At 40.6% G+C, this 26,403-nt stretch overlaps 1 protein-coding gene across 1 annotated transcript in view; it reads left to right on the plus strand.

Moving 5' to 3' along the window:
- TUBGCP3 (tubulin, gamma complex associated protein 3) overlaps positions 1-25,247 on the plus strand; it is a 72,521-nt gene extending 47,274 nt beyond the window's left edge. Inside the window, exons 10-22 of the mRNA XM_009326313.1 lie at positions 5,048-5,180; positions 6,516-6,682; positions 8,427-8,537; positions 8,961-9,069; positions 13,737-13,926; positions 15,224-15,359; positions 16,161-16,229; positions 17,503-17,638; positions 20,259-20,347; positions 20,480-20,611; positions 20,969-21,109; positions 21,697-21,813; positions 24,097-25,247. Coding sequence (XP_009324588.1) covers positions 5,048-5,180; positions 6,516-6,682; positions 8,427-8,537; positions 8,961-9,069; positions 13,737-13,926; positions 15,224-15,359; positions 16,161-16,229; positions 17,503-17,638; positions 20,259-20,347; positions 20,480-20,611; positions 20,969-21,109; positions 21,697-21,813; positions 24,097-24,255 — 1,689 coding nt within the window. The 3' untranslated portion in view covers positions 24,256-25,247. The remainder of the gene's footprint in view (positions 1-5,047; positions 5,181-6,515; positions 6,683-8,426; positions 8,538-8,960; positions 9,070-13,736; positions 13,927-15,223; positions 15,360-16,160; positions 16,230-17,502; positions 17,639-20,258; positions 20,348-20,479; positions 20,612-20,968; positions 21,110-21,696; positions 21,814-24,096) is intronic.
- Positions 25,248-26,403: the final 1,156 nt, after the last annotated feature.

Consider the following 26,403-nt stretch of genomic DNA (forward strand, 5'->3'; position numbering starts at 1 on the left):
GCGCGTATTTTCCTTGTCCCTTCCATTGTATTGTCAGAGTAAGATGTTTCAGTGTTTTATTATTTTTCTGTGATGTATAGACCATCTCAGTGCTAACAATCTTGTTGTTTGTCCACAGGTATTCATAAGTATGTGCACCTAGATGCTAGCTCTAAAATAAAAATTAGATTTTTTTTCTTCTGCTTACTTTTTTTTATATGGGACTTTCAAGGAGTTCATTATTTATAATTGAGAAAAATTTATTCTGAGAAGACCTGAAGTTAAATTAAAATGCCGTTTTAAAATTCCAATTTAAAAAAAACTTGTAGTTTAAGTCATAGGCTTCTGTAAATGTTTTCAAAGCATCTATTCCTTTTGACTCACTTGCAGTTCTTTAACATTCTTGACTTTTGGCATGCCTGTTGTACATACTTTTTGCTTGTTTTTCCTGGCTACCATCCAGTTATTCTTTTTCTAATTATTTCCTGCTCTGTCCAAAATATGTTTGCTGTCTTGGTTTGCTGGAGTTTTCGTTTATTCTAACTTCTAAAACTTCTTGACCATGAAAATATTTACGACTTCTTTGAAATGCAGCTTCCTCTACCTTCCCTGCTCTACTAAACCTTTCAAGAGAAGAGATGAGTCTGGTGGGAGGGGAAGCATGTAAGGGGAAAACGAAAGGAAAGTTCTGGCATCACTTATGTTCAAACTGCATTTGGCTTTGTGGTGGGTTTACCCTGGCCAGCAGCCAAACACCCACCCAGCCTCTTGCTCATCCCTTTCTCTTGGGGAATGGGGAGAAAACAGAAGGAAGGCAAAAAGACAAGTCGATCAAGTTAGTGACAGTTTAAGAGGGAAAGCAAAAGCTGTGCATGCAAGCAAAGCAAAGTAAGGAATTCATTCACTGCTTCCCATCAGCAGGCAGATGTCCAGCCACTTCCTGGCAAGCAGAGCCTCAGCCACTTAACACTTACTTGGGAAGACAAATTCCATCACCACAAATGTCCTCTTCCTCCTTTCCCTGAGCTTTTCTTCCTAAGTTTTTTGTCCTCTATATGTTTGGAAATGGTTTCCAGGACAGTTGCTCTGTCAGCATCCCAGGGAATGAGGCGAGTCTGTCTGGTGTGTAGTTCGACGGATCCTGCTTCTTGAAGAGAGGAGTGACATTTGCTTTCTCCCGGTCGTCAGGAACCTCCTCTGATTGCTATGATGTTGCAAAGATAATCGAGAACGGCCTTGCAGTGACACTGGCCAGCTCCCTCAGCACTCGTGGGTGCATCCCATCAGGTCTCATAGACTTAGGTATATCCAGTTTGTTTAATGTTTCCCAATCCGATCCTTCTCCACTCTGAGTAAGTCTCCCTTGTTCCAGACTTCCCCTCTGATCTCAGGTGGTGTCTGGTATTCCCAATGGCAAATCTTACCAAAAACCCAAGGCATAGAAGGCATTGAGTACCTCAGCCTTTTCCATTTTTCCTGTCACTGCTTTCCCAGCACCATTCAGTAGTTGGACCCACATTTTTCCTGGTCTTCCTTTTACTGCTTTTCTTGTTGCTTTTCATGTTCCTTGCCAGATTCACCTCCAGTGTTCATGAGTGTATTGAGCACGTTGATTAAATGCATTCTGGTAGGGAACAGTCAATACAGTGTCTGTAATGCGAAGTTTTGCTGTACTAGCAGACTGGAATTTCTGGGGATGTCTCTCAGCACCTGACTGAAGGAGATCCCAGAGGATTTTCAAGAAGCCTCTGGCAAGATTCCTTCCCAAAGGCTGCTCAAGAAAAGAATGAGACCCAACAGTGGAGGAGAGATTATCTTGTGACTTTGTTGTGGTTTAACCTCAGTTGGCAACTGAGCACCACACAGCCGCTCGCTCACTCCCGCCCCCCAGGTGGGATGGGGGAGAGAATTGGAAGAGCACAAGTGAGAAAAACTTGTGGGCTGAGATAAAAACAGTTTAATAATTGAAATAAAATAATAATTAATAATACACAAAGCAAGTGATGCACAGTGCAATTGCTCACCACCGGCCGACCGATGCCCAGCCAGTCCCCGAGCAGCGGCCCCCCCCGGCCAGCTTCCCCCAGTTTATGTACTGAGCATGACGTCACATGGTATGGAATGTCCCTTGGGCCAGTTTGGGTCAGCTGTCCTGGCTGTGCCCCCTCCCGGCTTCTTGTGCACCTCCAGCCTTCTCAGTGGGTAGAGCATGGGAAGCTGAAAAGTCCTTGACTAGTGTAAGCATTACCTAGCAACAACTAAAACATCGGTGTGTTATCAAGTTATTCTCCTACTAAATCCAAAACACAGCACTGTACCAGCTACTAGGAAGGAAATTAACTCTATCCCTGCCGAAACCAGGACAGACTTGAAAGCTGGGAAGCACAAGGTCACATTGCAGGATGGAGAAGGGTCAGTAGTGAGCACCAAAGATAGGTGCTGGCACTGATTTTAGTTGATGTTGATGAGAAGGTAAGGCAGAGTGAAATCTCCTGGTCTGTCAATGAAACCTTGCTAACTTTAGTACTCTGGATGTTCTGTCCATGGCAAGGAGCAGCATGAAACAGAGTGTGTGAGCAAATAGGTGCTGGGGAGCCCCAGCGTTGGAAGTACAAGGTTTTTTTATCTGGAGGAAAGCTAATCTAATGTATGCTTCCTCAGTGCCAAACTTGGCATCAGCAGGCCCAAATTTGGGAAAAACCTTGATGTCCTCACAGGTGGCTGTTTGCACTGCTGGACTTGGTGTGCATTTTGGGTGCCAGGGAGATGGGCACTGAGAACAAGGCAGCAGGTGTCAGTGTGACACTGGAGCACTGTGTGCAGTCCTGATGGCAGCCTCTTGGACATTGGGGAGGTAGAGACTAAGGAGGGAGAAAGTCAGCTAAAATCCTCAGGAGCATGGGACAATTGCTGAGAGGGGAGATGGGAGATGGGCTGAGTCTCTTGAGGCTGAAGAGGAAAGGGCGCAGGGGGGCTGTGACTGAGGCTTCCAAACTAATGAAGGATAAGCAAAACACAAAGTTGTGGAATTTGGTGAATGGCTACGAGAGGAAAGGAGGCACTCTGTGAAATTTGCACGAGGTTTGTATAAAACAGAGAAGAGTAGCCAACTTGCAAAATTTGTTTCCCTAGGATGTCATGGCAAAAGGCAGTACCAACAGGTTGAAAAATGGATCATACAAATTCATGGAAGGCAGATCTGTAAACTGCTATTAGAAGGGCTGAGCAAGCATGCATCCTCTGACGTCCTGAACACTGCAGCTGGGCTGCAAGGAGCCTAAGGGGGACGGAATGCAGAGAGGGGTCAGCTTTGCATGCTCTTGTACAGCGCTTCCTTTTGTCGTTATTGGAGATAGAGCAGTAGTTCATCTAGCCAGGGTTCTGACAGAGGAAGGCATTTCTTCTGTTCATAATTGATGGAGCAGAAATCTTTAAGAAAGAAGTCAGCATTCTCAAGACTTGTGCCAGATTATCCCAGAGGTGAGCTTGGTGACTTATCAATTTTATTTTAAAAAGTGATGGAAAAAATATACTTTTTTGAAAAACACTTTCCTTTAGAAAACTGAATATTTCAATTGCTTGAAAACGCGTAGAAAATTGTGTCCTGGAATTGAGTACATGCTGCATTCTTGTATTCAGGAGATCATACAGGCTGCCAGCTTAGGAGTTGTTAGCTGCAGTTCCAGTTGGTAGTTCAGGCATAGTAATACGTAACAAGAATCTCATCAAAGGGTTCTGTGCTGTCTTTCTCTGTATAACTTTATATTATGCCTTCAGAGCTTCCCCCAAACATGTTTTTTCCTCTGAAAGAGTTGTCCTGAGTACTATTCTGTAAGCTTTTCAGGTCTTTTCCTTGCAGACTGTTTTCACGTTAAAATGCACTTTAAAAATGCACTTCCATGATGAAGATGTAAGTGTATCATCTCTTCCCTAAAGACAAAGGGCCGTTCTTGCTCATATATCTCTCTTATCATGCCAATTTCCATCTTTTTCCAAGATGAATTTAAAAAAACCAAAAAAACCCATGGACCCAGGAGCATCCAGAAGCTTACGATCTTAAAGAACGAAAACACAAAGCTTAATGTGCAGGACAGCACCCTAAAGACTCGATGATCTTGGAGGTCTCTTCCAACCTTTAATGATTCTATGATTCTATGATTCTATGATTCTAATGGATTTAACTGGCTTTAAGACTGAGCTTAATGTGGATGACAGTAGCCTTAAGTCTAACTGATACATTGTATTTGGCAAAAAAAAATGTGCTAGATGTGGAAGCGCAGAGTGGATTGGTTGTGGCATACAGGAAGAAACAGAGCATCTTTTTTAAGAGTTTACCTGGTTGGACTGCTCTAGGAACTTGCTTCTGTATTCTTAGGTTGTGTTCTTGTCCTGCTTACCCCATCTGTACTTGTATGAGATCTGCATTTGCATCTCAGATGCAAATATTTGGCTTTCATTTTCCATAGTGTTGGAAGATTCATGGTGGTCACATTGTGACAGATTTTTCTTACCATAGCTTTTAAATTTTTTTTTCAATGGTAGCAATTCCTTAATCTCGCTATATACCTAAGTTAAGTTCTGATGGCTTCTGGAGATATTGAGCAGAATTTGTCCCATGTTGAACTAAAATAAGCTGGCTGTGCTGTGATAAAAATTTTACCTCCTACACCCTTCCTTTCCTTCAGATGTTTTTCTTTACTCTTTTCTGAGCACCTCTTTGGCCAGTATTTGCTGTCTTTCAGGATCTGTGCTCTCTTTTCCTTTGCTCTTCCCTCCTTTTGTGACTAACTATCACCTTGCTTTCTTTAACTTTCTTGGCCTTTGTGCTCTGTATGCCCTATTGCACTTCTACTTGTCTCTGTCCTTTCACCTGCGCTTGATTCTCTGTTTGCATTTGTGTGGCTCTCGGATTTTGGCTCAATGACTTAATGAAAGAACATATAATACTGGGTATTTCAAGTATATTAGTAAAAAGCTAACTTCAGAACAAAAACTACGAAACATCAGTTCTGCTTCAGTTTTGCCAGTTTTGTTCCTTGGTATGTCTTTTTGTTTCTAATTTGATCAGTTGCAACTGGAAGACGATCAGGGTGTGAATTTGGGACTTGAAAGCAGTTTAACACTTCGTCGTCTTCTAGTCTGGACATATGATCCTAAAATAAGGTTGAAGACCCTTGCAGCACTTGTTGACCACTGTCAAGGTCTGTTTAACATTTAATATTTATGGGGAAGTTATGTAACTTTGAGTGGTTGTGCATGCCAAAGGTGGATATCAATAATACTGTTACGTTTTTTTAGAAAATTTTAAGTAGCTAATGCAGAGGATTCTCTCTCTTTTAGTTTAAGCAAAAATCTGATGAATTATAGTGCTGTTTTGATACACTTTTTTGCTTTTTTTAAAAACTAGAACATGCTTGAGAAATCCTTCAAATTTTAAGCACACACTTTTCATGCTGTTTTCAATTATTCAATTTTAGTCATCTTTCAGAGAATGTTACACTGTGAAAAAAAACCACTAATACGCTATGAAATGGTTGGCTTGGTCTCTTCATTATGTATGAATATTATGCTATTCCTCTATATATGATGGCATATAGGAGTTATTTGCAACTTGTCTGCATATTCATATGAAACAACAAAACTTAACAAATCTGCAAATAGTATGTGGCTGTGTTGGCAATCCACAAGAAAATGCTGAGGGGCGGTGTTGGAGTTGACCAAAACTTTGGCCAGTAACTGGCCCATAGGCTGTGCTTCTCCCTAAGGGTGCTTCAGCTTTGCTGTCTTTCATAATAAATGGAGATTGTGGCCCTTTGGAAGGAGCATCTTAACCAAAAAAGCTTACAACACCTGTTTTACCTTGATTATCAGAATTAGTAACAATTTTGGAAAAAAAAAAAGTGGGCTTTACTTTTAAGACATTCATGAAAACTTTGAATGCTACAGCCTGTGCTGCAAGGAACCTTTAAGCTGTTCAGCATAACAGCAAAACAAGTACTAGTTCTATTTTCTTTTTTTTTTGACAGTCTCTTACCTTTCAATTGCAAGAAGACAGGATATATTGCCTAAAGGAGCTATGGGGGGAACTATAACCAAGAACCAGAAAAGATGTGTTTGTGTGTATGTATGCACACAAAACATCTGAGAGAGACTCAAGTACAGGAGAGAAGGAAAACATACTAAGGCTTCTTTAATGCTATTCTGGTGGGGGCAGTGATGAAAAAAAGAAGCATAAAGTCAACCTTTGTGTGTGATCTGATGCCTTGAAATTTGCATTCCTCTAAGCTACCACAAAGTAGACAGAATACAGTGTCAGAGAACTGTGCTTAATGCTTCAGTGAGATTAGTGATTCATGCTTTAAAACCTAGGAATTCCAGGTCAACATAAAAAATGTACTTTTGCTACATTTTAGAATTGCTGTTCAGCAAGATCTGGGTGACATATGACTACCTAAAATCAACGGCTGCTGAATTTAAGTGTGGTGTATATATTTTTCCTTCATACGTTTCTGTTTCTCTCCCCTGTGATCTTACAGGGAGAAAAGGTGGTGAACTAGCCTCAGCAGTTCATGCCTATACTAAAACAGGAGATCCCTACATGAGATCTCTGGTTCAGCACATTCTTGGCCTAGTATCGCATCCTGTACTGAATTTCCTTTATCGCTGGATTTATGACGGAGAGCTGGAGGATACATACCATGAGGTAATGTATGTGATACAATAAATATTTTACCTCTGTTTGTTTGCTTTGTGGGAGTATAATCTGTGGGAAGCTTAGAGGAGAATTTGAAAAGCAGACTGTGATGGGGAGGTATAACATATGAGTAAGTAATATATACAATAACAACATGAAATGTGACTCTCTTCATGGATTCAGTCAGTGTGATGTCTGGAGGTTGCAATGAGGCAGTACATCGTCTTCAATGAATCATATCCTGGGTCTGTTTAGTAGAGGCAGAATGTTGGACTAACAATAGATGCTTGCTTCTGAAGAGAGACAAAGTCATCTCTATCTTTTCTTGCTTAGTGTAACAATAGTAATGTATGCAGCGTTCTCTGTAACTGTTTAGAATGCAAGCCTTGTATTGGGAATAAAGTTCAGAATATTCTACTCTGACTACCTACGGTTATCCTCAGCTTCATAAATAACTTCGGTTTGTCAAATTGGGTAGAAGAGGCTTATGGTTCCAGAGTTCCTCTAGAAACTCTACGAAGTTACTTGTTCTGACCCCTGTAACAGCAAGTTCTAGTAACTGTCCCTTTTCTTCTTAGAAATATTTTTATGCCTTTTTAAGCTCTCCCAACTCTTTTTCCTGTTTCTAATCAGTACAGTCTTGTTAGTGATATTTTTTTGGTTCCAAGAAGCCAAAGAATCGTTTTAAAAATGAATTGAGCACTTCTGAGACATATCTGAGTAGCTTTACTTGAGTGTGAAATATGCTGTCTGATTTCTGAAACTGTCCATCTGGGTCAAAATTAAAATGAGTACAAATATCACCCACATCTGATCTTTAAGGTCAGCGTTAGGAATCTTTATGGCTAGAAGTGTAAAATAGACTTTACTTTTTTTCCAGCTACTCCTCAGACATGTGAGGTGGTGTCTCTTTTGGTTTTTATATCATTCATTAGCTTTCAACACTTTGTTTAAAAATTTACGTGTGTGCTGTAAGACTGTTCTTCATACTGAAAAACACTGTTGGATGTGGTGTACTGAAAGCTACAATTTTCATACCACAGACACAGTTTTTGAACAAAGACAATTGGCCATTCTTGGTGGAAATGGTATTTGGAGGCAGTGAAAAAAGTTCTTGTCCAAAAAATGGGTATCTTGTTTGACAGGATGAGGACAGAATCCATCCACAAGTCATTTTAACAAAACTAATTGTGTAGTTTTAGTTTCTCTTGCGTGGAGTTGAGAGACCTTGGCATTTGCTCAGTTCAATCGCAGAATTTCTTGGTTTTGGGTTTGTGGTTTTTTTCTGCAATTCTGCATCTGTTAAAATAGGAGGAAATCCAAAGGGGCTTGAGTAAAAATAGAACCAGTAAAATAAAAGCATGTTATAATTATATTCTGAACTTCATCTCCTACCCTAACTGTATAACTAATGGCCAGAAAATGCTATACACTTCTGTATTTCATAGTGGATGTCTTACAGATAGTACGCTTTACCCTGAGGTAGTCTAGGTTTCATAACGTACAGAGGAGGTTAAATTACGTGAGCCGTTCTTTAACTTTTTTCTTCAGAGTTCATATTGGTCAACATACAATTTACGTATCAATTACCAGGACTGCTCTGCATGTTAGCTATGAAAAAGATTTATTTTTTGCTTTTTTAGTTAAAAGAACAACTCAGAATATTTTTACAGTTTTCTGAATACAGAAATGAAACACTAGGGGAGAGAGTTTACATTCACCTTTTGTTTTTAATATTTGTTTCAATCTACAGTTTTTTGTAGCTTCAGATCCTACAGTTAAAACTGATCGGTTGTGGCATGACAAATACACTTTGAGGAAATCAATGATCCCTTCTTTTATTACAATGGAGCAATCAAAAAAGGTATGAATTCAAAAGTTAATCTTCTGATTATTTGTTTGCCCTATGCTGCTGTTTAGATTTCCATTAAGAAAATAGAGACCAAATTTAACAATAAATAATCGTCTTAAGAGTTTTGGAATTGTTTGCTGAGGAACACTATAAGACTGTTTTTCCTTTCCATTCTCTAACTGATAAACTTTGTTTAAGGAGATCTCAAGGGGGGGAAAAGAAGTTTATGTTTAAAACCTTTTTGTGTTAGCATTGAAGTTCTGGATTGCTGTGGTTGGAATTGTGAAGCTAAGAGCACAGGAAGATAACAAAAAACACTATTGTCCTGGTGGTTGTGGGTGGCTTTTTTTGCTTGGTGGTGGTTGTTGGTTGGTTTGTTTTTTTTTTTTTTTTTATCTGTAAATCACTAAAAAAAAAATATCCTTTTTTGTTCAGGTCCTCCTAATAGGAAAATCCATAAACTTCTTGCATCAAGTTTGTCATGATCAAACTCCATCCACAAAGATGATTGCTGTGGCAAAATCTGCAGAGTCTTCAAAAGATGGTAAAGTATCAATGTTAGTCAGCTTCTTCCCTTTGAACTGAGCTCTGTACAATCAATATGTGGTTTAGACTGTAAACTGACATTTTGGATAGTGGGGTGGAAAGGAGTACAAAAGTCCCATCTGCCCTAAAGTATAGGTGTTTTAATGGAAACGCATTTTCCAAAAGATGTATGAAGATACATATGTGTAATTTTCTTTTCTTAATTTGATAGATTTGCTGGGTGGTTGTTAATGTACTGGATTTCTGAATTAAACCATTCAGAGATCAGTCTGCCTTCAGCTGACTTTTGTTGAGAGGGCTGGGGTGGGGGCAGGGGTATTCTTGAGTGCTGCAGTAAGAATTTAGTATTTGTGACTTCTCATCAAATATAATTCATCATACGATTCCATAATAATAATTAATTCTGTGGTTAAAAAATAATAAATAATCCATTAGTTGTAAATAAGAGAATGAGCAGTAAAAACAGTCAGGACAGAAGCCTTTCTGTAAATGCACTCTACTGCTATAATACGTCCAAAGAAAATTGAGTATGCGGGAGGTTTGTAAAATTCTTTTTGAAGATTACTTGAAATTGGGGTTGCCTGCTGTTGGACGTTAAACCAAAACTTAACTATCAGAATTCCTTCAGGTTATTTCTTTCTGCTTAGAAGAGATTTTTAGTTCTAATGAATGCAAACTTATATACCATTTGCAGTTATTCTTTGGTGGCATATTCTTTGCAATGAAGTTAACATTGTTTTAGATGTTTATTTACTATCTTTCATCATAACAAGGAGACTTTATGTGTAAATACTAAGCAAAGAAGGTAAGGTAATGCATAGGATGTTGCTACATCTGGGAGAAAGGACAACTTGCTTTCTTCTGGTGAAGGTGATATTTTACTACTGTGACTTCTTTTTAGAACTCGTTTAATATACCAAAGAGAGTCTAATTGTTAAGATGCAGATCACTGGTATAATTGCTCTGATGCTATTTTGTACATAGTTTCTAGAAGTATAATGATGTCGTACTACGATATCCAGCTTTTAGCAAGGGAAGAATTATCTAAACATTTATTTTTCTGTCAAGTTCTTAGTTTTCTAAGAACATCCTTCTTTGCACTTTTTGGCATCTTGTACAATATCTTTTCTGTTATTCCTGTACTCAAATATGACTTTATTATATGTAAGTTTGAAGCTTGGTTTTGTGGGATTTTTTTTTTTTTTTACACCCTCCAGATTAACCTTGGATTAGTTTTTTATATTAACTCTTCACAGCATGGACTTTTAGCATGAGTACCTCCATGAAAGATGTTCTAATAATAAAATCCAATTCATGTCTGCAAGAATATTTCACTTAATAATGTGATTTTTGTACCATGCGCAGTGCTTGCCTAGTCAAAGATGCGCTTAAAGTGCAGAGAGGGGTCAAGGTTAAGTGAATAAGGGCTGTAAATGCATTTGAACCATCACCTTGCCAGCTACTCCTGAAAAAGGCAAAAAGATTCTTTGGCTATACTACTGTCACCACTTTACACAGCGTTTATGGCCATGCTTTTCCAATATTTTTTTTAATTTGCACTTGTTTCTCTCTCCTTGATTGAATGGAAGACCTCCACAAATATACGTTCCCTATTATGTATGGAACGAGGGCTTCAGAGCAAGTACATTATCTTAAGTGCTGAGAATACCCATTTCAGACAGAATTGTGGTTTTAGAAATGGATGTTGCCCACTGTATCTGTAGTGTGCTGAAGGCATGCTGAGCTTATGGTCTGTAGCCTAAATACCTCATAGTATTGCACTGCCTTAATTCTGCACAAAACTGCATTTGTATTTAGGACATTTTATCTATTCAATCCAGAAAGAACATTTTGTATCAGTGATGTTGGAAATGCATCCTATCCTTGTTTATGCCATCTGACAACATCCTGAGAGTCCCTTCAGATAATTACTTATAATAAGATGATGGAAAACTAGGATGCCAGCCTGAATTCTGGATGCTTTTTCTCATTTTAAATCTGAATGTTTCATGGGTTTGGCTGTATTTTTTACTTCTTTAATTTGCTTTGGAACCTTAACTCTTGTGTTTCCCCACTTTCCTTTTGATGCTGAAGTAATCATGATGTAAAAAACTGGCTGAACATATATTAAAACAGGAAGTCGGAGATGAAGAACAGTGTAGAAGTTGGTCATCTTGCCTGACAGGTGATTGTAGCAGGCACTTGGGGAAGAAGGACAGTAAAAAAGGCAGATAAAGTGATCCCAGCTCCAACCTCTAGCTGCCCACAGTTTGGGAACCTCTGAACCAGGAACGACATGAGACCACTACGTTCAATAGCAACTCATGGACCTGTCAGTGCTTTTTGTCTGATCCTTTCTTGACTCGTGTCTGGCTTTTCACGGTGTCCTGAGATAACTTTGCACAGCTTTAAAAACTTGTGCCTAGGCCTCTTGTTTGTTGATGTAAGCAACCATTTTAGTAGTTTGGCATGTCAAACAGGGCTGGTGCATTGCCTATGCTGGTGTGCATGTATGCAGAGATGGTGCGTTACAGCTACACATGTAAACTTGAATTTTCCAGTCTCAGAGATGAAGGCCTGTGGCCAGGTCACTTCCCTCAAGGCAAGTGGCAGTACTAAGGAGAGGGGAAAGGCTTTTTTTCTGCTTGGGATAAGAAGAAGTTGAGACTGGTCCATGTGTCCTCAGCCATAGGTACTGCCTTACACGTGCTCACCCCTACTTGAGTGGAGGCAGGACCAGCATGTGTGACTTGGTAGGCTTGCCATAGGCAAACTAGGCAATTGCCTGCTGCCTGTTGGCTTTGCCTGTGCCTTGAGCCAGTCCTAGGACCAACCTCTGTGTCCAGTTGCTGAAGGTATTAGCCCATAACTCTTTTTGGTTGGCTTGTTGCCTCTTTTGCTTTGCCCGTTAGGCTCGCACCATCTTGTGAAAAGACGCTTGCAGGAACAGATCATTGGGGTGTTGTAACTTACAGTGTTCTGTATGTGAAACTCCTCTTTTAGCTTTTTTCCCCTTCTGGAAGTTCTTCCTTCTTCCACTAAAGCCAGCAGTGAAGCCATGTGGCAGATCAGATGGCTGGTACCACCACGCATGCAAGCAGCCACACTTGAACCCATCTTTTGAAGACAGCAGTTAAGAGGACAGGATCCGCCAACGGGGAAAGACTAGATGAAAGTCAGAATTGATTGGACATTCTCACTGCCCTGTTGCCCTGTACCAGTGAGACAAATGCATTTGCATGAACTGATGTTTGTCCCTTTTTCCCAGCAGTGGGAACACTGCTGTGTGCTTCCTTACCTGTGCAATGCAAGAATTGCTTTGTCAGATCACACGAGATCTCTGCCTTGACCAGAGTGAGCAGACACCTTGGTGAGCTGTATCTCCTGGTTAACAAACCAGGAGACTGGAAAGGGCACTTTGAGGATTCCTTACTACAGGCTGTATTAATTCTTGCATCTCCTAAGCTTGATGCGTGTTACTTGACTAAGTAGTATTCTCCTAGTGTAGGGATTTGGAGCACAGCAACGTATTATACAAGTGTCATCTCTTTGACATCTCTGAATATGCTTGCACTTTTGGTGTCTTATGGAGAGTTTCACAGGTTACTGAATAAGAGTTTGGAAACCTCAGGGAATGTCATTGAACCAGACATTGTGAGGTTTCCCTCATGAAAGAGTGACTTCTTTATTAGAACCACTGTTTATTTCTTCGATTTAAAGCATTTTATTAATTGAGACTGAATCTCATCAGAACAACATGAAACTTGGTTTTAATTTTTCCTGTCTGCAGTACAGGTTGAAACTAATCCTGGAGCAGGCAGTACACTGTCTTAAACTAATTTGGTACCTGGCTCTTCTTTTTTTTTTTACCTTTAAAGCAGTAGTTGTGTAATTAAAAATTGTTGAAAGTGGGAGTATATCCTTTAATGATGAGGCAGGTCTGAATCTTACGGTAGTTGGCAGTCAGTATTTGGAGTTTTGCTCCGTCTTGCCTGAAGAGGCTGCACTTCTTGCCATCTCCTAACAGCCTTATTGCAGTCCCTTTCTTGATAAGCTTGTAGTTGTAGAAAAGAGTGAAATATGCTTCCTACTAAAGGGTAGTATCCTACTTTCTGCCCCCAAGTTGCTGTGCATTAACGGTGGAGAAAAAAAGTCAGGTTGCTGGCTGTCCCCCAGATAATGCAAGCATATTCCTTCCTCTCTCATTCTGACTTATATGTGGGAACTCCTTTCTGTTGAATGTTCTGACTGATTCTTAGATTCCTTCCACCCCCCGCCCCCAGAAGTGACTTCTGATTTAGATCCCCCCCACAACAAAGCTTTTCCCTAACTCTGAGCTTTTAGATCTCCTTAAATTATTTGATTCTGTAAATTGCAGTATTTCAGCAAGGTAAAAAAAAAACCAAACCACTTTCTGTGTAAAAGTGATGAAATAATATGAGCTCTTGTTGGAAAGTACAAGCTGGGCAGAGATTAAAAGTAATAATGTTGAAGTACGGCCTGCTTTAGACTTGCTTTCACTTTGGCTATGCCAAATGTGTAATATAGTGGATCAGAATAAATAGCAATTTCTCTGCTTGTATGTTTCAATTCCAAAGCTTGTTTGCCTCAGTTTTGGAAAAATACTAATTTAATTTTAACCCCCCCCCTTTTTTTTTTTTTTAGCTGCTGATTTGTTCACAGATTTGGAAAATGCATTTCAAGAGAAAATCGATGCAGCTTATTTTGAGACCAGCAAATACCTGCTGGATGTTCTCAATAAGAAGTACAATTTACTGGAACACATGCAGGCCATGAGGCGCTACTTACTACTTGGTCAAGGAGACTTCATCAGGCATTTAATGGACTTGCTCAAGTAAGAGAGTAGGAAGGGTGATTATGTTGAATCTCTGATGCTTGCAGATGTGCATTATCAGCACAGAAACTGTTTTGCTTTTGGAAGAGGACCCTTTAGGTATCTTATTACTCAAAGGTTTCATTGAACAACTTTTAAACTCTGTTTTGGGTTTAATTTCTTTGACCCTGAGGCTTAAACTTTGTTCTTCCTTTTTGGTAGGAAGTATGTACAGTACTGTTTCACATTTTGAAAAGTTGCACTAATACAGATACCCTTGCGCTTGACGCTGTGACAGCCTTGAGGATGTTAGCACTTCTCGTTCCTGTCAGCAAGTTTAAGCAGAAAAGTTCTGTTGCTCTTGATGCCATTAGTTAGTATTGCTGTGAATGTTAGGCTTCTCTATTTTGGAGGTGTTTGGTCCAAAACATTGTGTCAAAACCCCTCAATGCATTTTTAAAAATTTAATTGATGCCTCACCAGCCTCTGTTTTAAGCACTCAGGTGCACCTACGACTATCAGTTTCAGTTCTTAAAGTGTGTTTGCAAGCTCACCACTTTTACATGCTGGTGCTACTGATGAAACTTAGTCTACCAAAAATATCCTTCACAAAGCTTTCCTTTAGTCTAGAAGGCAGGCTTTGTAATAGAGATTCCATTAACTTGTTTGCAAAGCAAAATCAACATTGTCTGGTGAAGATTTGTACATGACCGTGCTTTTTTAAGTGAAAATTAGCGTGAAGCAGAATAAGGTTGGTTTGTGGAGTTAGTATTACATTTGAGGCAGAAGCAACGAGGGGCTTTCCAGTACTGATCATGGGGGAGGGGAGTAGTGCAAGGTGCTTGTTACTTGCATGTTGCAACTCTTTGGAAAGTTTAAGTTACATAGAGGGGGTGGGTTTGTGTGCTTCTGCCAGCACTCCTAAGCCCATGAGACGGCCATCGGTAAGTCTCTCAAAACTGAAATGAAATTATTGGTTTGATTTGTTAATGACGTAATCTGCCTCATTTTAGATATGACTGCAACTCAAATTACAAAATAGTTATGCTAGCAATCCTGTTAATTTCAAATTACTGGTATTAAATGAGGATGAAGTTACTCCTCATGCTGATGTTCAGGTGTATAGCTGCATATGAATAGACAAACACTGCTCATATTCTGCTCATTGATTTTCTGTGTGGTTAATTCTGAAAGGGTAATACAAGAGGTTTTAAAAGTCTGTCAGAAAAGTGTTTCACTGTGTGCTGCAGTTACTACCAAATTGCTGCTGCAGAATATTTCAGTAACATGCCATGACTGTTTGTCTCATAACCACCAGGCCAGAGCTTGCACGACCAGCTACAACCTTATATCAGCATAATCTAACTGGAATCCTTGAAACAGCGGTGAGGGCAACTAATGCCCAGTTTGATAATCCTGAGATTCTCAAACGACTGGATGTTCGACTTCTGGAGGTCTGTTGCATCATAGTGACTCTGATCTGAAACATACCTTTTTTTGTGTGTGTGTACATGCAGACATCTGTATGAAACAAAATTTTCATATGTGTATATAGTAAATACACTTCCCCCCTCTTTCCATTGAAGTCTACTTTGAATTATGTAAACCTCATTTAATAAGTCCTCTCTTCTTTTCCCGTTTCCTGCCTATTGTCTATTTGTATTCCAAGCTGTGGGTTTACAGCCGTTTCATTGACAATACGAAGTTGAGTATTTGGGGTCTAACAGTAATTGATGCTGGCGGCCCTGATTTAAGGTTCTGCAAACAGCTCCTACTGCTGTTGCTCCTACAAGAATCTGGGGGGTGGTGTCTTTGCCGCCTAGTCACAATGAGTGAAGCAATGAAAGTGCGTTTCATGAAGGAGATCTCGTGTAAGAAACTTGACTTAAAGAGAAAGCTCCAGTCCCAGAGGTGGGAGTTAACTGATGTACTGTAGCCTCTGAAATAAGTCTATACGTTAGGATGGGTCCTGCCTAAGAAGTTTTTCTTTCCCTTCGTTTCCCATAGTAGCTCCAAGGGAAGAACATTGACATTACAAACATCAACATTTGGGTGAGATGAATCCCACCCTTGTTTCAAACTTCAGTTCATTTTTGCTTAATCTACTACTTTTGACAAGGAACTCCTGTATCCTGTATAGATGTGGATGCTTGTTTATTCATAGGCTGTGGAGAATGGAAGAGTAAGCAAGAGTTGCTCTTCAGCACTAATATGCTCTGGTTATACACTGAAAGTAGCATATCTTTTTAATACAGGTGTCTCCTGGGGACACTGGATGGGATGTCTTCAGCTTGGACTATCATGTTGATGGGCCAATAGCAACGGTAATGTCATATACTGCTGGCTGTGACCATGTCTCAGATATTGAACTGAGTTGCTAAATTTTTTTTTTAATTGAAATAACCATGTAAGATCAGAGAGACTTTTTTTTTTGTATGTGGAATGCACCCACTGTATAAACAGTGAGCCAAAATTTCAGTTCTTATAAATTAACCGTGAGTGCTAAAAAGCTACATTTAAAACAATCATTACTGAAAATCAGTAATTCATTTGTTCCAGCAGAGATTTTTAGTGAGTACATAATAAATGGAGTGCTCCTCTTCTTCTATTATGACTGGGCTGTAGCTGCTAATTTGGGATAATTTGCAAGGAACTGAAGAATGTATTTGAGGAGAACCTATTTGTACTATCTAAATTAAACTTGATAGGTAGCATTCATTAGAAGTACTGAGAAAATAGCTGCACTATTGATCAGACTGCATTTAGCCTTATAAAGACCTTGTAAAGAATTTTTTTTTTTAAACAGGACATCTAAATGTGAGTCTGACCAGCAGAAGGAATTTTCATGTATATATGTAGTTTGAAAAGAGCGAAATGTTTAGGCTTTGTCTTGTTCACCCCTTCTTACACTTCCTCCCATATGGGACTGGAAGTGCTCAAAACCTCCCAAGAAATGATTGCCTCCTAGCATGTGGGTCCAAGCTTTTTCAACTGGCATGTTGGTAGGACCACAAATACAGTTCTACTTTCTCAGCCTACAATGAATTGGAACTGGCAAAAGCATCAGAGCAGGATTCAAAAAAAAAACCAACAAAACCACATACAAGAAAACAAAACAACCTTTTCATTTAACTTTTTTAAAATGCGGAAGAGATGCCTATGTGGAGGACTCATGTACAGAAGCATATAAGCTGCTGTACTTATATATATATATATATATGTACTGCAATGCGTTTCTACTCCATTGTCTTCAGTCTTCTCAAGGATATGATGTGGAAAAATTGACTGTGGGAATCCTTTTAGTGTTAAAATGCAAAAAATAAAATGACGGTGCTGCTGAAGTGCACTCTGGACCAGAGCAGGTGCTATAGCTCTGCCCTCAGCAGTGCCCTGTGCCTACTTGAATGTTAGGTAACTTAGTTCAGCCCTTGAGGGAGGATCTTCCCAAAAGCTCTGGGGTTTCCAGGGATTTTGTTTAGACAATATTTACCAATAAACTGCATGGGTCAGAATAGATGGACTGTGAAGAGGTTCTTGGTCCTTCGGAACACGTGGTATGTCTATTAAATTTGTGCTGATATTTTGTTTGTTTTGTAGGTATTTACCCGTGAGTGCATGAGCCACTACCTAAGAGTATTTAATTTCCTTTGGAGAGCGAAGCGAATGGAGTATATTCTTACTGATATATGGAAGGGGCACATGTGCAATGCAAAGCTTCTGAAAAGTATACCAGGTGAGAGAGGCCCAAATGGATGACATACTTGTAAACTGGATTTAGATGACTGCATCTTATTTTAAACTGTATGTTAAGTGGGAGGAAAAAAGTCTGTTGGGACAGATGAGTTTTGTATTTTGTTGCTCCTCTTGACTGACTCTTTAATGGTAGATGATGATGAAGATAAAATAACATTGTTGTAAATGGAAGTTTCCTGTTTGTTTTACTTAATCCTTGATAGTGAGTTTTTGTAGCAGTGAGCAAATGGAACATCCCCTGTCTCTGGAAAGAGACCATTACTCTTCCATCCCCTTTTACGCATCTTTGTTGATGCCTTCCTATCTGTAGACTCTGTCTCCCTCTTTCTTGTGCTGGAAGTACTAAGTCTCACACATGCACACTTCTGAATTTACTAGTTTTACCTGCACTCATTCCCTGTGCTTTTGTTTAGCTAAGAACAGAAGAGGCAAAGATAAGAGAAACAGATGTTTGAGAAGAAATAGGAAAGCTGCCCGGTGTAGTGGCTCTGGTGTATGTTTAATGGACTGGGATTTTTTGATCCTACTTCTCAGCTGAGAATATAGTCATATTTGTGAGCATCTGTACTGGCTCAATCATGACTTTTTTTACCTAGCTACATTTCTCTCAGTAAAAAATAGCTATTAAGGCTTATGCTTTTTTGTGACATAGTAATATTTACAAAGATATATTTATGTTTTTATAATTAGAAACTGGGTGGGTGGGAGTGGACACCTTGCCCTCAGAAGGTTGCTGGGAAACAAAGTCTTGTAAAGTCTGCTCCAGTGCACAAGGCTGATTTCTGGAACTGTACAGGATGACTAGGTTTCCTTTCTGTTTCTGTGAGATAGTTTAGTTTACTGTCATTTCTGTGTCCCAAATAAGTGCTTGTTTGACTCAAAACCAGTGGTCTATTGCGTTCTTGCTTTCTGTTCCCTTTGAGACTAGTGTACAGTTAACAGATTTTATTCTCATCACCCTGAGGGTCTTCAGGCTAGAGCTGTCTCCCATTGCTAGGGTTTTGTTTGTTCTCTTGCCCTCAGAAGGAAGCTTGCTTTTTCTTCCTTCCCCGCTCCCCCCACCTTCCTTGGGAGGCCTTTCTTGTGCTTTGCCATGGAGCAATCTTCTGTAAGTAAAAGCTCAGTTGCTTGTTGGCCTTTAGGTTTGGCTATGTTTTAAGTAATGCAGACATTTAAAATGCTGGCCAAGCTCTTATAGCTATTGTTGGCAGAAGGAGCCGAGTGTTGTATTTCTCAGTTTGTGCCTCTGACAAAGGAGAGTATGTTTACAAAGACCTGTACTGCCTTCTGCCTGAAGGGACAGGAGTCTTCCTTGCTCATTGGCATGTCTAAATTGCAAGCTGCGAGTAGAATTTTTTCTGAAATACATAGAGAGTCCACCCCAGCACTGATTTATGAAGAAGTAGTAGAACTTGCTTTTATTTTCTCTGTCTCCCTCCAAAGCAGTACCTTGCCCTTCCAGTCACAGAGCACCAAATGGAAGACAGTAACTGATAGGAGAAGCAGCTGCAGGGTCTTTTGTTTTTCAACCACAAAGAGGTAGCCTTGACTTTCAAGGATAGCTTTATTCACAATTCCCAAAAATTCTTAACAGCCAGGGATTTTAATGCTTTAAAGGAGTACTTCTAGACAGTAGTGTCAAGCTCGCTCTTTTCCTATCAGTAACTTGAAGAAGAAACACAGATGTATCCAACTCACCAATGTTGAGGAATTTCTGGACCTTTTTTTCATTGATCCTATTTAAACTAGATGCAATATAATGTGTTAGGGATAGTCTTCCTGCAAAGGCATAAGAAATGAAGAACAGAGTAGCTTGTAATATCTTTCAGATCACTGGATGGTTCTGTAACATCCCAAGATACGAAAATGTAGAATTCCTTTTGTAGTAGTCTCATAGCTTGTCTGCAGTGGCAAATTATTTTGGCAGCTTTTTAGAAATTACTTCCTCTGTCTGGATATCTGCCTGATTCCACAAGGCTGAATATCTTCGTTCCAGAGGATTTTTGCAGTTGATGGTAATCTTGATAATACCCTTCTGCAACAGAGACCACCTCTTACAGGTGAGCAGCTAAGGCCATTAGTGACTTACCTGTGGGTCTCTGGTGGATCAGGGAATTGAGCCTGGACCACATGAGCCACAAATTCCCTGCTCCTGTCACAGCCACCCTCTCTTTTGATCTCAGTGTAGCAAAGCAATGCAAAACATGCTGTCTGTGGTTTGAAGGCTAACGGTAAGAGATGAGAGGCCTCAGAAGCAACTGTAAATCTGTGGCCTCAAATTTTCAACCAGAAGAACACATGGGACGTTTACTGTATTTTGGTCTCTTGGGATTCAGAGGGTCTCTTTCACTTGCGATACTCAGCAAGTTTCCAGCACTGTCTGAGCACACAGTCGGTGTCATCTTTGGCTCACGTTTTCTAGGAGTTAATTGTGCAATGTTCTTTGCTCATCTGTTGCCAGCCAGTATTGCTGCTACCATCTAAGACTAGTGGCTGTTTTATGAAGTGTTCAATTTGGTAGAAAAAGTTTACCAAGCTGGTTTGATGGCTGTGCCTGTCCTTGCGGTCTTTAACATGCCATCTCTTTGGATTTTTTACAGAGCTTTCTGGGGTGCTGCATCAGTGTCACGTTCTGGCATCAGAAATGGTCCATTTCATTCATCAAATGCAGTATTACATTACATTTGAGGTATACTCTATCCACCCAATTAGTTGCTTAAAAATGAAGTACTTTTAATATTCTGTATGTTGTGTGTCTTAAGTTTCAAAGAGCTTGTCATCTAGCAAATCAAAACAGCCCAATCCTGAATCATTGCTCCAGGTGCTTGAATGTTCGTGGGATGAACTCTGGAACAAGGTCCAACAAGCACAGGACTTGGATCACATCATTGCAGCTCATGAAGTTTTTCTAGACACAATCATAGCTCGGTGCTTGCTGGATAGTGATTCCAGGGTAAGTCTTCTCCTTTGCATTAAATTGTAGCTTTGTGATCTTGGCTTATGCGTTAGGAACCATCTTCTTTTATGTTGTAGGAGCAAGGGGAAAAGTAATTTTTCTTTCTCTGATATAAACCTTATTATGATAGGCTCTGTTTGTACTCCCCACACACAGTGACAGATGCTGATTATAAAACTTGTTACAATGTGGGCCAGTTGCTTTTGGTCCTAAGCAGCTGTGTGATCATGACTTAGGGCTTTGCAAAACAGTCTCTCCAGCTGTGGAGATAAAAAGATTTAATTTACTCATGTTCTGAAGAGTGGTAGTAACTTAAGAACTTGTTCATTGTTTTGTTGCTTAAATGTCTCACAGGTACTTCTCAACCAGCTTCGAGCTGTTTTTGATCAGATCATTGAGCTCCAGAATGCCCAAGATGCAATGTACAGAGCTGCTTTGGAGGAGCTGCAGCTGAGATTGCAGTTTGAAGAGAGGAAAAAACAGCGTGAGCTTGAGGTACAGTAAGGATGTTGCTAGAACATGAAAATTAATTGAGGCAGATATACTTGTCTTTTGATATACAGAGGATTTTACATATCATGTAGAGGTACAGCAAAAATGAAAAATGTAGTTGGAACAAATGTAAAAGTCATCAGCAGTAGCTAGTGAATTAAAACAAAACTGCTGAATGGTGTTTTTCATTTCTGTCTTGCCCAAAACCTCTAGGTGAATAGATTCTGCAGTGGGCTTTGGGGGATGAGAAATTTAGGTCTGTTTCATGTGAAGGAAGTGGAAGAGGCTTTAATATTCTGAACCCTTTTGCAAAAAATGCCATAGCTCCATGCCTACCTCCCTACTGTCAGTCTGTGGGACATGCAGCACTTGTGTGAGACTTGCCTGCTTTGCTAACCTCAGATTTCTTTCATGTGCTCTACAACCACCAAGGGGACCGATAGTTTCAACACTAAAGGCTCCATGTTTGGCTTTCTATGGCAATGGTTGGTTTGTATAAACATGGTGGTTTAGCCGGGCAGAAGGGTGGCCCAATTAGCAACTTTCATCGTGTGACGCTTGACCTCTTAACTCATTTGGTCTCTATGTAGGGCAAGTGGGGTGTAACTGCATCAGAAGATGAAGAAGAGAGCAAGAGGATGAAAGAATTTCAAGACTCAATACCCAAAATGTGCTCACAGCTGCGAATACTCACTCACTTTTACCAGGTGCCTTTTAGGTTATATGTTTTTTAATATGGATGCTGAGCTTTGATATGTAGAAATCAATTTCAAACATAGAGTAGGTGTAACTTCTGTATTCGTGTGTGCAGTTTGTGGATCTAGGTCTTCATTTATTGCTTCTCTACTTAGAAGCCTGTATTCACTGTTCCTCAGTAGACAGCAGGTTTTGTGATCATGTATGTTCCCCTGACAAAGAGGAATAGTCTCTTCATGTAAGTCTCCTTCTTCCTCCAGTAGTGGAAGTAATAGCTATCTCCTGGTGTGATCTGAAAAAAAAATAGAATTCCTTCTGCATTCCATTTCTTCTCACTGTCTTTGCAAGTCATTGCTATTAAAGACTACAGAAAGGGTCCTCATTAAGGGCTTAACACTTGATTTTAAGCACACTGAGATGACCAATGGGTAAGCTGTTTGGGGGAACGTGCACAGGCTATCTTCTTTGATGGGAATTATTCTGGCTTTGTCTTAATTTGTTATATCTGATTCTAAAGCTCCCATTCCCCAGGAAAATCAGCTGTTAGATTTCAGGGAAAACATTCCAGAAAGTGATGAAAGGGAGGGACACAGTGCTATGTGCTGTGGCAGCCTTTCAGAATTAGACCCCAGGTCAACTGAAAACCAAAACCCTACCTCAACTCATCTCTTGACTTTGACATGTGAGATACTCTTGATGTCGTGTAGTGTACCTTTTAACTTCTCCTATTTGTCACCTTTGGCATGCGTGAAGTTAGGATTTTTTAATGACGTTGATACTGAGTTTGACTTAAAGCTGTAGGGCCTGCTTTCTTCTATCTTGCTGTTGATATTTCTTGTATCTTTCTTTCTTATTTCAATATCCATAAATACACATTTAGACAAATACTAAACATGCAAGTATGCATTGTTTCCCTAGGTAAATGAATGAGGTTGAGGTGGTTGTACGGGGTTGTTACCCATACGTTCATTTTACCTTGTAAGAGTACAGTTGGTTCTTTATAGCAGGTATAGTTGTGACTTAGCACCTGTACAGCATGTGCAGAGCACTTCCCAGTCCTTCCCTCTGGTGGTTTGCACCAGATCCATTTCTGTATTGCCTATAGCTTTGCCAAGCTATAGCTACCCTGGCTGAAGTGCTGCATTGTCAAAAGACTTCAGTTCACATGGGCGTTTGAATGAAAACAGAATAGGGCACCCAGGTTATAAAATACTGGTGGTTTTTGTTGAAGGCTGTCGACATCCTGAGTTCTGATGCGAGGACTTCAAATCTGGGAGGAATTTGCTCCTGGCTCTAAATATTGCAATTCTCCCTCCCAGAGAAAAATGGAGCCAAATTCTTTAAGAAGCGTAGGCTGTGAATAGATTGTAGTTTGTGAGCTCTACAGGATTGCTCCAAGTTGGCAATGTAGCTTTTGCCTTTGGACTGTATTCCTGGTGACCCCTACTATGGATTTTCCATGCAGGACTTCTCCGGCCAGCCTTGGTCATCTTTAGAAGTAATGGGATGCTCTAGTTACAGGCATGTCCACATTAGTATTTAGTGGAGATCAGGAATGAGCTCTTCAAGTGAGTCTTCCCATCCTCCCAAAGTCCTCTGCTTTCCTGCATGCTGTGGAGCTCCTGCAGTCCCTTGGCTAGAGCCGAATGGGAAGATGGGCTCCAGAAGCGTGCCTTCTGCATGCCAAGTACAAGTCCCACAGAAAAACTGCTCCAAATGCGTGGAGTCTAGCCACTGGGTCTGTAGCAGTGACTGCCCTACTGGGCAGGTGCTCTGCTCCTCTGGGGTGCCGCTTGCTGCTGTAGGGCCTACATCAAATACCTGTTTTTGAAGCAAGCAGTGGTCTAATGCTGGCCTGGCCTGCATTGTACGTATTACACAGAAACAAGGTGAGGTCTCCTGTTGGCACGGCTTGGATCCTGAACTGGTCTCCCGGGTACGGTGGGGCTGCCCTGGGAGGGCCGGGGCAGCTCCCCTGCAGCCTGGGGACCTTTGGACAAATGGAGGGTGCCAGCAGGGCAAGGCGGGGGGCGGTTTAAAAGGCCAGGCTGTTTGCACTGGAGACTCTGAAGTGCATGGCAGACGTTTGAAGATAAAATGAAGCTCTGGGTTTTTGCAGAACAAAGGAATCCAGCATAACTCATTTGCTAACAGTTGGGTATAAGTGCTTGTGCTTGCCCTTTCCTGGGTTCCCTCTGCATCCTTGCCAGGCCTGGGCACCACCTGGCATCCCTGTGCAAAACACGCCACTGATGTCGTCTTAGCTGTCTCTTGCATTTTTCTGTCTCCTTCAGGGAATCGTCCAGCAGTTCTTGGTCCTGCTGACAACCAGTTCTGACGAAAGCCTTCGGTTTCTTAGCTTTAGATTGGACTTCAATGAACACTATAAAGCAAGAGAGCCAAGGCTTCGTGTATCGTTGGGCACTAGAGGCAGACGAAGCTCACATATGTGAAACGACTGCTAAGGACTGCACCTCGGTATCCGAAGGACGTTGAACCTCTTGTTGGACAAGGCAATCAGTGTTGACATAATACAACCAAATCGTGCGTGATCGGTGTCTACCATTTCTGCAGGCAACATGGTTTCAGTCATGTGATTGTGTGACACTGTATAGCAGAAAGCAAAAACAGTAGGGTTTTTTTACACTGACGTTTCTAGAATTACCAGACTAAATGGGCTGATTGAACCTCTTCCAACCAACTTCTTAAATCATTCTTTTAAACAAATGCCAATTTTATTTGAAGCTTTCTGAGCTCTCTCCACTGTACCTTATATCTGTGTCAAGGAAATCGTATCTTTTGTTTATAGAAAGCACCATTTCCTTTTTTAACAAGAAAATAAGAAGGTTATTTTTTCTATATGTACTTGTTCTATTTGAAGAGAGCTTTTGTTAAAGCCAACAGATTTAGAACCCAGACCTAATGTCCTTGTTAAGAAGCTATACAGCATTTCATTATGCTGATTTTCAGTGTTGTGATGTGTTTGACTGTGTGAGAAACTTTGTATCAGGAGACATAAACTTATATTTAATTTTTTTGTTGTTTTCAAAGCTAACAAACTGAAATAAAAAAATTAGTGGGGAAATTCTATGGTTACTGTACAGGAGAAAACTATAGAAGCAGAGCAGGAGTGTATCTATTGCACATAAGATCTAAAAGATGAAGTTAAAGTCTCAGTACTGTGAAAGGAAAGTTTTGGTTAAGGTTGAATTGAATGAAATAATTGATGTTCAAAATCAGATGTGTAGAAACAAACTGACTTGGCTAATGTTGACTTCATTCTCTTCCCTTTCCTATTTTTTCATTGTAAATATTTATATATTGCTGTCCAGATGTTGGGGAGAGGGGGATTCTTCTTTTGCAAAGTTGTCATTATATCAGGTCATTTATTATGTTCCACAAGTGCAAGCTTAGAAAAATAAAAACACACTTATCTTTCAAAGAAGTGGTTTGCTTTTTGTAATTGAAAGGTTATGATTTTTCCACAGGGTAAGAAAGGAGAAGCTTCCAGTTACGAGTGTATTGATTTACAGATCCCTACCCATTACAGGATTTTGGTACTAGTCTTATCTATACTTAAGAGTTGTGTGCAATTCATTAATTAGCAATTACCCTCAGATCAGCCAGGACTGTGGCCTCTTTTGCCTTTTGCCCTTACTCCACTGGAACCCCTGGGAAGCAGAGGGCACCTGCCAGGCCATGCAGGCGAGGCTGCTGAGAGTCATGAGGGAGATGAACTCTTGTGGGGACGATGCACCGACTTGCAGCCCTGGTCTAGCGGGTTTGCCCTCCAGACACCAGGATTCCTGTTATTGTGCAGGCCTTGGAGTCCTGCTTTTGTTAAATAAAACACGTAAGGCTTTTACCCCTGTGCCCTTAAAGGACCTGCCGGTGCGGCTACCCTGACGGGAGTATTTGCAGGCAGCGTTGCAGCTGGAAGAGAATATGGACCCTGAAGCCAGTGGTATTCTGTGTGCCAAAGGAAAGCTGAAGGATGCCGAGCTTGGCGTCACAAGGTCGCAAATCACTTGACATGCGGGAGTACTCTGGTTTTGTGGGTGTGGTGGGAGAGTATTGCTCTTGTAAAGTCCGAAAGAACTACAAAGCTTATGTGATTGTGTTTTGGCCAAAACTGTTGGGGAAAAAAAAAAATTAGCTGTACGGGCACTCTTTTGGCCATTGCCTTGAGACATGTTGCGTGATCCCATGTGTCATTAGACAATCCCCAGGCCAGAGAGGCAGCGTCAGTGTCAGAACTAGAGGACAAGTTCCAGAGGAAGGTTTAGTTCCCTTCGGTGCTAAAATGAATCCCGCAATACGCAGGAAACCGGCAGTAGTGGCCGTGCTTTGGGGCCACTTTTGGGGTGATTCTGCAGATACCCGTCGATCTGGGAAGAGTCCCCACTGCTGCAGGAGTTGCTCCGACTGCCAGGCTGAGGGGGACGTTTTGAAGGCAAGGCACAGAATACCCGGGCCAGTGGGGACCTGCCATTGTCCTTGGTGCTCCTTTGTGGGTGGAGACCGGTCTTCTATCCCCTAACCCAGAAGCGGTCATGTTTATTTCAATCTACACGGTTTTTGTAGCTTCCAATCCTACAATT

The sequence above is a fragment of the Pygoscelis adeliae genome, unplaced genomic scaffold (assembly GCF_000699105.1).
Source record: "Pygoscelis adeliae isolate BGI_AS28 unplaced genomic scaffold, ASM69910v1 Scaffold156, whole genome shotgun sequence".
NCBI classification, from domain to species: Eukaryota; Metazoa; Chordata; class Aves; order Sphenisciformes; family Spheniscidae; genus Pygoscelis; species Pygoscelis adeliae.